Source organism: Epinephelus moara, chromosome 18 (genome assembly GCF_006386435.1).
Source record: "Epinephelus moara isolate mb chromosome 18, YSFRI_EMoa_1.0, whole genome shotgun sequence".
Classification (NCBI taxonomy): domain Eukaryota; kingdom Metazoa; phylum Chordata; class Actinopteri; order Perciformes; family Serranidae; genus Epinephelus; species Epinephelus moara.
In genome coordinates this window covers 8,012,966-8,025,182 of record NC_065523.1, presented here as the reverse complement: position 1 = coordinate 8,025,182, position 12,217 = coordinate 8,012,966, and the positions used below count along the sequence as shown (strand labels likewise).

The 12,217-nt window shown below is 40.8% G+C and overlaps 1 protein-coding gene across 1 annotated transcript in view; it reads left to right on the top strand.

Moving 5' to 3' along the window:
• praf2 (PRA1 domain family, member 2) overlaps window positions 1–11,964 on the top strand; it is a 13,852-nt gene extending 1,888 nt beyond the window's left edge. The window contains exons 2-3 of the mRNA XM_050068253.1: window positions 5,334–5,551; window positions 6,900–11,964. Of these exons, the coding sequence (XP_049924210.1) occupies window positions 5,334–5,551; window positions 6,900–7,039 (358 nt within the window). The 3' untranslated portion in view covers window positions 7,040–11,964. The remainder of the gene's footprint in view (window positions 1–5,333; window positions 5,552–6,899) is intronic.
• Window positions 11,965–12,217: the final 253 nt, after the last annotated feature.

The window sequence follows — 12,217 nt, the reverse complement described above, 5'->3', positions numbered from 1 at the left end:
AACTTGTGTCTGCGCAAGGCTTTTGGTCCTACGAGGCCACCGTCATTTACCCGACGGGAGGGGTGAGCGAGTGAGCCCTGCAATCTAGAATTTGACCACTGATGTCACTGTTTTCAACCCATTTTACACACTGGCCCTTTAAAATGAGAAAGTTGGTCTGGCTGCTGGGTTCTTGGTACTTCAGCGATGGCCAGGTTCACAATCTTTTTTATTTTTCAGATAAACAGTGCACTGGCTGGTTGCAGAAGGCGGTAGGGAGACGTCCCTGCTGCTGCTCCACCACCTAGAGATGTTCTGGGGTTAAAGGAGCGAAACATCAGGGTGGCTTCCAGCTGATAACCCTGCAGCCAGCACAATGTCACTGTTGGAGGATCCGCCTGTGCTTAGGGCCTACATCTTTCTGAGAACATCTGATTGAGAAATAGGCAATGCACTGCCAGAATCTTGATTCATATTTGATCAGCACTGCCTAGTTTGACAGTTGGGCCCCATGTGAACAGTGACTGACATAAAAGAGCAAACACGTGACCGCACTCAAATAGAAAAAATGAATGAGGTGCCCGGCCACAAATTAAAAAAATAAAAACTAAAAAATATCAAAGGAGGCCTACACTCACAACTGTCCTTTTAAACATCTTTTAATCTAGGCCGCAGAGCAAAAAACAACGGACGCGTTTCAGCCGTAATGCCTGATTTATGGTCCTGTGTTAAATCAACGACGTACCTACGTCGTGCCGTGACGCCGTTGTGAACCCTTCGAACTTCTCCGTCACTCCATTTCGTCGCGGTGCAATTCACTGCCAGAGCAGTAGGGGGCTGCGTTCCTTTCGTGAATGGTTATCGTCGTCTCTAGTTGATTCTTTGTTTAGCTTCCGGCTTTTCCGGTCACAGTGAACAATGGCGACCGAGAGAGAGAATCTTGCTGGAGTTGGAGTTGCTGGATATTGAAGAAAGTATGTTAATACTGCAACATCTACATCGCAACAGAAGATGTTTAAAGATGGCGGGGATGGCGCAATCTGGAAATACGGAACCGGAAATGCGTTGCTACCAAGCAAACCAATCACAGCCCTCTCGGTCTGCGCTGGGTCTGCGTCGCCTCGACGTGTAGTTCCATTTTTTGGAAGGTGCACGTCAGGCTACGCCGGGGACTACGGCAAACCTCCTGCGTAGCCACGTACCCTACAACGTAGGTACGTCGTTGATTTAACGCAGGACCATAAATCAGGCTTAAGCCTTCATCAGCGTCCAACAGTGACTGACATGACTGAAAGCATTGTTAGACTCCTTGGCTCTGATTGGTTGTTTTCGGCGCACTGTGGTGGATTCAAATGCTAATAGAAGCAGTAGGAAGAGGAGGAGAGATGGGATTCATCTTTCTTTTGCACTCCTGTAAGGACATATAGTGATAGTTTCAGCAAATATGACACAAAGTTTTTTTCATAAATGTTACCAACTGTAGCTTTAATGTACCAAAAGTAAAGGTACTTATTACGCAGAATGACCCATTTCATAATAATGCATTAATGTGTTCATCACTTTAATGTTGCAACTGATAAAGGTAAAGCTCATATTTTGGTGTACACAGTATATACTGCTGGGTATATTATGAATATTACCAAGGGATCAATAATGTCTTATCTTAATCCATAATGATACAACATCATTTATTTGTCAAATAGATTTTCCCGCTGAGATGTTGCTAAGTAAATATATAGTAGCAGAGAATGAAAACACCCAAGTAGAAGTACAAGTACCTTAAAATTGTACTTCAATAAAGTATTTGAGGAAAAGTACTTAGTTACTGTCCCCCACTGCTGTTAGATCGGGGTGGGAATCACCAGAGGATCCATGATATGATATCATCACAATACAATATTATTCCGATTGTAGATATGTTGTGATATGCTGAGTATTGCGATAAAATAATCACCGTATAATGTGATTCATTACCTCTTCTCAACTGTAAATCATGTTCCCAAAGGAAAACGTTAAATGTTTTACCTAATAAGATATAGTTTTCAGTCTGTTCATCTCACTGCAGCCATTTTTTGCAGCAGCAGACAGTATCCAGTGGACTGGAAATGTAATTGATTATATTATTCTAGTAGGCTACCTGAAGTTTCATTTGTATTCGTCATATTAGTAATTTACGTGATAAAAAAATGGATACTTGGCACTGTGTGACGATATGACATTGCCACACAAAAAATATCGCAATACTATGTTGTATTGGTTTTTTCCCTCCACCCCCACTGTTAGACAGTGAATGAGGGATTTCAGACACAGCCAAAATCCAACCTTGTGGTTGTCCATCTGGCTCCCAGCTCCAAGCTCATTGGTTCCTACTGAAGACGTAAATCTTTAAAGGTATAATTTGAAGAATTTTACTAAAAACAATGTACAGACTCATGCTCTTATTTTCTTCATATCTTGCTGTGTTCATGGTGTTTCAGGGCACAGCGTGCAGATGAAGTCGGGACTTTATAAAAAGGTAGCAGCCAGGTGCCAGACTGTAAGCAGCATGCAGCTAAGAGGAAGCAACTAAAATTGCAGACACAGAGCTGAAAAGGGAAATAAATCCAGAAATATAGCAAACAGCTCCTAAATATAGTTTAATTTTAAGGGGTAACTCCTCAGATTTTAACCTGACACCTATGGTTTAGTGTGGGGAGTACATGTATATGAATGACATTAAAATCCTTAAAATAAAGTCTCTGCTTACAGCTACTAAAAAAAAATAAAATAAAACAAAGTGTCATCTTGTGGAACCTGTTTTGGACTACAAGTTGTACTTCCTCCTTTTTTGTAGGCCCACCTTTTAGGACAGTCAAAGTCTCCAACTCTGGGACCCAGCGATCCATAGGCAGTAGTGTCTTCCTGTTAGATAGGGAGCAGCTGAAACCAAGATACCAGAAAACTACCTTTACGATTTAATGTTGGGATCAGACAATCAACTGAAGCCAAATGAAGCCAAATATAAAGCTGTGGCATCAGAGGCAGCAGTGTATGGAGGAGGAAGCAGTTCCCACAGCAGTCACACGGCAGGGGTCCACTGGAAAGGTATTTCTGGATCTCCCAAACAAATGTCTTTGCTGTCATCAAATTAGAGCAGAGTTTTTGCTTTAAAAGAGTGGAAGTCCCACTTTGCCAATATCCAGTGTCTGTGCGGGCCATGGGTTTAGCACAGCAGAGAGCATGAAGACGGGTCTTGTTTGTAAAGCTTTGTACAAGTTTATGAAATAGGCTCATTTATGTGTTTTTAACATAGACTGTGTAAATATGGCCAAAACCACTGTTATATCACCTATTGGTTCATGGACATCTGTTTGAAGCCTCAAGTTTGGTATATTGGCATTCGTCATCTTGGATTTTGGGAGCAAGAAGTAAACTAACCATATTTGGTGGACATAACTCTAATGCTAGCTGCTAGCTTGGTCAGAATGGTAAATTTACAGCTATGGTTAACTGTGAAAAACCTAATGTTATTTTTTTCCAGCTTAAAACCATTTTAGAAAATGTACTTAATGGAAAAACATAATATCGGACTCTCAGGGCTTGAAGCAAGAAAAAATCCTGTGCCTGAAATTTTTTTAGAGGGCCTTCTGAGCTAGGGGGGTCCGGGGGCATGCCCCCCCGGAAGAAAATTTTGAACATTTGATGTCTAAATGAATTAATCTGGTGCACTTTGAGAGTATCAATCAAGTATCACATCAAGGAGCTAGAATAACAATTTCAAGGTTTTTAATAATGAAATATGAACTGTTCACCAAAAAAGGAAAATTTGGTCATCAGCTACTACAAAATGGTTGGGGCCGGGCAATTTTAGGCAATTCTGAGCAACAAGTGGCAGAATAGGAAGACAACAAGAACGCATTAAAATGTACGTTTTACATCAGTTGAAGCTTGAACTCACGACCTCTGACACCAAGGAGCATCTTCTATCTGATTGAGCTAATTTGCAAGTGACAACTCATCAGTGGCTTCACAAATTATCTCACTTATCTACCACACCGCCTCTTTCTTTTTCTGTATGTGTGAATTGCAACCCCCAACCTGTAGCCATCTCTCTCTCTCTCTCTCTCTCTCTATCTCTGTGTGTGTGTGTGTGTGTGTGTGTGTGTGTGTTTTCATCTCTCTCGTGTCTAGACCAAACTGAACAAATATTTATAGACAGACAAGCAACATCATAATTAAACAGGCTTTTATTTTTTTAATTTATTTTATTTTGAAAATTGGCCGGATTCTCTCGTCTTTTCTGTGTCCGACTTCCTGTTTGGTATGATCCGCTCTATCCAGCTTGACAGAGGCGCTCACGGCTCGTGTGAAAAATAGACCAGATGCCGAACTGAAGCGCTGCAGTGCGCGAGCCTCCGCGGGCGCTCCGCTCTGCTCACCGGCCTGTGTGGACAGTCAGATAGGTTAACATGGACGCCGACTGAAAACTGCCTCCGCTGCTGGGCGCTGCGCTTCGGTTCTGCGTCCGGTGTGTCCGTGGCGTGACTGAATGAGAGACTGTGAAAACTTAAGGCCCGCCCTACTCTGCCTCTGATTGGCTAGAAGTCCTTGTTTACCTTGAGTAATGTGATACACCATTGGTAGTTGGAACTATCACTTTGCTTTGCTTTAAAACGACTGGTTAAATCACTGTTGCTACGGCAAGATGATAAAATATTCACGAGAAAAAAATATTCCTGCACCAGAATATCCCTGCGCCGGAAATCCAGCACCGTGCCGGAGAACTTCAAGCCCTGGACTCCTTTTAGTACAACAAGACTTTTTTAGGCGACCAAAATGTTCCAGTTAACTTTCATGAACTGAAAATAATAGCAAAAGCTACAGCTACACTCTGTGAATCTGGAGTTACATCATTGTTATGTTACCTACGAAACGCTGTTGCTGCGGTAGCAACTTCACCACCCGTACATTTGTCATTAACAGGAACATTAGCTAAAGAGACCAAAACGTTTTTTGTGCCAGGCTGTAAACATGTTTATTTCTGCTGTAAAGTTGGGCATTTTAACATGGGAGACTGAGGATTGACTCGCTCTTGGAGCCAGCCTCAAGTGGCCATTCAAGGAACTGCAGTTTTTGACATCTACACATTGATTTCATTTTTCAGCCCCATAGGTTGCCGCCTTTTTGATACACACACAGTACTACACACAGTACTTGTGAGAAGATACATTCTTTATCAGTTTGGATCTGCACACAGGATTGGTTGACAATTCCTCTGCCATCTACGTCAAGTCACTGCAATTATGTCACCAGCTTTTTCCAACCCTTCTTGTTTGTTGGTCTCTTCTGTCCATCCATACTGTCCTTTCTCTCAGGTATTTCCAGCCCTTCCAGTTGTGTCTCGGGGCGATGGTGGTCACCGTGTTATTCCTGGGCTTTGTTTGGGTTGCAGAGAACCAAGCTCCCGTTCGTCGCTTCCGCAGAAACCACCCATCAATCTCTGTGTTTGCCATACTGTCTGCAAGTTACCTCTTCATATCAGTGCTGGGAAGTGTGGCTGTGTTCCTATTTGGGATAGCCTTCCCTGTACTGCGTAAGACAGACACAAACACACATGCATGAAAATCACACCAAATTATGAAATAAAGTTAACCCTCTTGCCTGAAGACACTAGTTTGGGGCACAAGCCAAAATAGCACATAAGACATGCTGATGCAGATTGTCATCTCCACAAAAATTACATATAATTACAGTCATATTTTACATGTAGGTGAATAGTCAGTTCATCTATGCCACAAAGACATATTTTCCAACCTCTCTGTAGTGCTATGTATCCAGCCATGCAGAACGTTTTGTTTTTATTTGCCCCAGCTTTGAGAAATACACCGTTGAGACTTCTGCTGGCACCAACATGCATTGCATTCTGTGCAATGAAAAGCTTGAAGATGTATGCTGTGTGCACAAAGTGCAGGACAAGTGTTTATTCATTTCTTTCCTTTTATGGTAAGAAATCTATTATGTGGCATGAAAAGTGCACCGTGGTGCATTATGCACAGTGAGGCAATGCATTTTTATAAAATTTCAAATAATAGAAAGAGTAGCACGATCAAATTAGGATCAATGATGATGGATTTGCCTGATCAACTTTACCTTACCTCACCTTACATGGTAAATTCAGCATCGCATTTCCACAGCACTACGTTTATCCATAGTGGTCATCTGCTAATCATTTCCAGTCTTAGCTTTGCAGTTTTTTTTCATCACTGTAAAGCTATCATCAATGGAACAGCAAAGTGGAAGAGACTGGAAATAATTGGAGAATGACAACAGTATTCTGTTAGCATGGGTAGATTATGAGATTAAAGGTCCCTGGGCAATGACATGCAGAAAGCAACACCACCTCGCCTCATAGAAACAAAACAGACTTTATAGTGGTTAGCTTCTATTTGTTGTTTTGTGTCCCTTTGATGACGTTGCGCATCTTGCTGTGGTTTTGTGTTGCTTTGTTGTTTTCTGTGTTTTGTTTTTTTTCGTAGCTGTGGTTGTTTTGCCCCCTTTTGTAGTAATTTTGAGTCTCTTTGTATTTGCTTTCTGTCTTTGAAGTTAGTTTGTGTCTCTTTCTGGGCATTTTGAGTCTTCTGTGGTTTCATTGTCTGTCTGTCATCCCTTTGTGTCTTTTTGTAGTTAGTTTGTGTCTCTTTGTAGTCATTTAAGTCTTTTTGTAGATAGTTTTTGATTCTTTGTAGTCATTTTGAGTCTTTTGTAGTTACTTTATGTCTCTTTGTAGTCATTTTGAATCTGTTTGTAGTTGCTTTGTGGGGGAGGCACTTAAGAAAGTCCTGTCTCTAATATGAACTTGTTTCACATTAAGGCCTGGTTCTTACTGTATTTGAGGTAAATAAAGGCTCTTTCATCCCTCTGTGTCTCTTGCTCCTTCACAGTGGTTCTGGTCCATGCATCGGTAAGGCTGCGCAGCCTGAAGAACAAGCTGGAGAACAAACTGGAGAGCATTGGTCTGAAGAGGACACCCATGGGACTCCTGTTAGAGGCCCTGGGACAGGAACAGGAGGCTGGATCCTAGAGAGAAAGAGGAGATGTGCAGGGGTGGGGGATAATTTGGGTACCATCTGAGGTAAATGACAAGAGAAATGGAGGTGAAGTGGGTGTGAAATGGTGGGGAGAAGGAGGGAATTGCTGCAGGGATAAAGGAAGAGTCAGGAACAAAACGGCAGGTTTGGTTTGTTAAAATGAATTAATTGGAAGTCTACAATGAAGGAAGAGACCTCGTCTGTGGTCCAGTGGTGATAGAACAGATGTAAAGCATTGAAATCATCATAACAAACAAATGAAGGAATCATCCCTGTTCTGATTTTGCACTTTAAGCACACATTGTTTTCTTTGGACATGATGCATTTCTGTGTTCACACTACACACTGTCAGTGTGCAGTAGCCATGTGGCCGTATTTGCTTGAGCCATGATATGGTAGATTTATTGTGTATCTACACATTGGCTTGTACTCTTTTTGTGTCTTGGTGATGCGTACTGACGCACTGTTATCTAAACATTGATCTGCGCTCCATCTCAACGCCTGTGGAGCTTTGGTGTTAATAACATTCTAATTATGCAAAAAAAAAGGTCAAAAGATTTTGAAAATAGTTGTAATTTTGCCAATAATTACAGCATTATTTTGTAATGTTTTTACTTTTTATGTTAAAATGCAATTTAATTCTTGAACTATTATTAGCCTACCTTTTTTTCTGAAAATTACAACTCTACTTTAAAAGCATTGTATTGTGGAAGTTTGACTTTATTCTCACAATACAACTAGTTTTTCCCATCAAAATTACAACTTTATTTTCGTAACATTACGGCACTTTTCTCAAAGGAATTTGACAAGACCCTCAGAGGGCCTCCATACACTCCATATGCACAACAGGAAATCCCCAGTATTGATACTGTACCATGGATGTGGTAGTTGTTGTAGTAGTAATAAGCTTTTTCATTCTCTCATTATAACAGGCGTAAACAGAAACACAACATGTGGAACCACCAACCCAATCACCAGAAAAAATGTTGGCATTGTACTGTCTGCAAACCACTTTCTGAATACGTTACATTTGCATGTTATTGTGTCGCGGATACGTTGAAATTTTTCATTTGAACAATGCTGGGGTTTATATGTGGTTAGGTTTAGGCACAAAAAACACTTATGGTTAGGAAGACATCATGTCTTGGCTTAAAATACCGACCTTTTCCTGCTGTAAAAGCTGCAATGTCTCTAAAAAAAAAAAAAAAAAAAAACGTTTTTCACACTACTATACCTGATGGAAAATCAGCAACGATTTGCTAAAAAAAAAAAAAAAACATATGACAGGCAATCCACCATACCCTCCACCTCCCAATGACATAAACAACTCATGTACTACGTCACTTTAGAAATGCTGTGAAACGTCTAAATTTAAAGGATAATTTCGGTATTTTTCAACCTGGGCCCTATTTCCCCATGTGTATGTGTGCGTATGATTCATAGGTACAACTTGTTTTAAAATTGGTTCAGTATTGAGGGAGGCGGATGCAGCCGGGAGCCGCGAAACAAGCTAAAACGGTAACGGGGGCAAATGCGTCCCGTGTAAGTTTGCGCATTAAAGGTGCTTTTTTTCGCCACTGACTGGTTCAGATCGCCAGTGCTATCTCTGTAAATAGCATACTAAGCGTTTCCCTTACCTCTGGGCTGTGTGACATCATCTCGCGAGAGCTTTGCTCCACTGTGTCTGTAGCTCTCTCTACTCGTGGGACAGCCGTTTTCTTGAGGAAGAGGTGTTTCGGGATTGGATGTCTTCTCTTCTTCGGCTGGCAGTAGTCATCTTGGGAGAAGTGAGCACTGCAGACCCGATGGTCTGCAAGGCGCAGTGTCTGGACAGGAGTGTTAGCATCCATTTGTAGCACAACTAGCCACAACTTCAGCATCTCGCCGTCCGACAAAGGCAGCCTATGAAAGCTGTACGGGCTGTTGCGCGACATCCTGTTCTTGCAGTCCGGATAAGCACAAACACGAACCATTGTTTTCAATCGATGCAGTAAAACTCTCAACTGTACTCCGGGACAACCAGTGCCACTCTGAGCGGCGCTCAGCATGGCTCCTCTGTTTTCTTCCCGCAACAAGCAAAGCTCTCACAAGATGACGTCACTCACGTCAATTTTAGAACAAGTTGTACCTATGAATCATACGTACACATACACATGGGGAAATAGAGCCCAGGTTGAAAAATACCGAAGTTATGCTTTAACAGGCTTGCAGAAACATACAATGCCAACATTTTCTAATGAAGACTGGGCTGGAAACCACAGTGTGACATGCAAGTAAATATGTCTATACTGTAAATACAGAGAAAAAAAACAAAGTACCCACCAAAGTGTCTAACAGGTCTATTATGGCTACAGACCACTGCGCTTATATGTGTTCTAGCTACTTCCCTCCAACGTTTTCATTCAGAAAGAATCATTTTAATGGGATTTTGCCACTAAAATCATGCAATATAATTTGAAATAAGTAACTCACCCCACTGGAAGACTTTTCATTTGATTAAAGAAAGATCTATCTGTAAACTGCAGTGATCCAATGACTAGATAAGACGTAATTAGCAGAGCAGCTGGATGTGATACAGTACGTACACACATACAAATAACCTGACCTGCATTAACTGACTTCAAATGAATTCCTTTTTTATTTAGTGTGTACATTATTTTGTGTTGCATTAAAGAGTAACTTAAATGCTTAAATGAAGTAAAGTAAGAAGGAAATGGAAGATCTTAAATGAAGAACAAATCGAATCATCTGCTTCCATCTAAGACTCTTTGTTGAGTATTACAGAGTTGATACAGGACCAACAGGAGCAGCTATATGAAGCTTTAAATGCATCCTTTCAGTTCCCACATTTCTAAGCCTGTAGTTATCCAGAATAAAAAGCTTCACCCACAGAGTCGCCCATCACAGCCGTGCACTAATGGTCTTCCAGTGCTGGCAACTGGGAGAAGCTCTAAGGGAGCAAATGAATAACTTTACCCTTAATTCTTTTACAACTTCAATCCTTGTTACCATGAATTACCACTAACCGATACAGTTTGTTGGTCGCCATACCAACACTTGTGGTTACTGAAGTTTGTAATTTTGTCTGTTTTTAGCCATGCTAGCGATGTGGCTCTGGCAGTGTTGGTCGGTCAGCCCACCACTTTGGTCCAAACTGAAATATCTCCACAGATATTGAACAGACTTTGGTAAACATTTATGGTGCCTGGAGAAAGAAGCCTCCTGAAATGAGCGATCATCTTTCAATTAGCCAGTTAAATACTTCTGCATCCACCAGATGGATTGGCAAAATATTTCCAGCTCAATCATCAGGTCATTTATGCTAACAAGCTAAACAGAGATGGCAGAAATGCTGAACATTAGCTGCTTATGGTCAGCAGTTAGCACTGTCATTGTGAGCATGTTAGCAAACGGATAATACCATTCAGCGCAAAGCACCGCTGTGCCTGAATACAGCCTTACAGCGGTGCAAGCATGTCTGAAGATTCTTAGTTTTGTTATTTATTAATTATTATTTATCTGAAATAAAGAGTGTCTGAAAAGTCTGCAATCACCACAAACTAAACCAGTATCAAGGTTGGATTTAAACCTTTATCATCATTCCATTAACCCACTTCAGACACCAGTGTTTACATGAAAAAGATTGTCTACCATATGGTCCATGGTTGGTCCCCTGCTTTGTTGACATGATGTAGGACAGTTGTGTTCTTATGAGCTAAGGAACATTTAGAACAGTGGCTCCCAACTGGTCCAGCCCGGGGGTCATTAGTTCAAGGTCAACAAAGTTTAATACATTCAGCGTCATACTTGTGTTTGGCCATGTTGTTGAGCTAGATTGCTGTCTCTGTGAGGTAGCTGTCTGTTATTTATTCACTCTACAACAGGAAACAGCTCTTCTAAATAAAAGCTTGTGCCGCAAATTCACTGTACTTTAAAAATAAGTGCGTTTTTTTGCAAACTTTACACATTTGTGAGTCACTTGCGATCTATTTGGAGTGGACCCGCGACCCACTTTTGCACTGCGACCTACCATTTGGGAACCACTGATTTAGAAAACACTATTATGTAGAAAGGGGTTTTTCAGCAGTTTTATAGCAAATCGTTTTGTACATGAAAAGTTGAGTGAAGGTATTTGAAATTGTGCGCTAGATGCCTGTTGTGGAAACCGTGCATTGTATTACTTTACCTTACCCATAAAGACATGGGACAGTGTTCTAAACACCTGTATGTGGTAACCCTCTGCATCCTGTTTTCCCTTTGTATTATTTTCATTCTTCCTGACCAATGGCTGCAAGAAGGCTTCCTCCATTATAACACGTTTCTGTCCAAAGCATTTATGAAGATGCAGAGAGTGCCAGCTTTTGTTTTTCTGTGTGCATTTTTTTGTTGTTAAATCATATTGTAGACAGTGAAAAACTCTGTGAGTATTAGTACTCTGCAGAAACAAATAACTTAAATAAGTGGTTTGGTTTTCTTATCGCGTATGTGCCATTATAGTTTTGATATTTGCCTTGTACCATTTGTGTTTTAGACGTTTAGCTGAAGAAGTTATCCGGAGCAAAGCAGGGAACATGGCTGTTACAGGGCTTAAACGTGACCTTTTTGTTACATGTCTCTCTAGCCGCTGTTGATGGTTTGTCTTGGCCCTGCATAAAAAACACAAGTCAGGAGAACCAATTAAATCTTAGCACAAAGAAATGCTTTTGTAACTTTGTAATTCAAAAATGATTCATTGAATTACTGTGTTAACCTCTAAATTCATTTTGATGATTCTGAATGTTCATTGTTGCCTTTCATTCAGCTTAGTGTTTGAATTATGACTCACCAACACCATGTCTTTCACTCTTTTGCCAAAAGCAGATAATTACATTTATTGAAAACATTTTTTTTTTTAAATAAAACAACAATGCTGTACTGCAGTGTGTATGGACCATCCATCCATCCATCCATCCATCCATCCATCCATCCATCCATAGCTACAATTTCCATAGAAATGGTGCGTACAATTTGCAGCTCTGCCAGATTCCTTCAGTCAAATACACAGCTAAAGCAAGAGCGCTATAACAATTGAAAGCCAAGATAGTCATAGCCAGCCATAGCTGGAGATAAAACTAAAATTACAGAGATTTATTCCTGTTATCTGTAAATTAAAATTTTAATTTTAATCATGA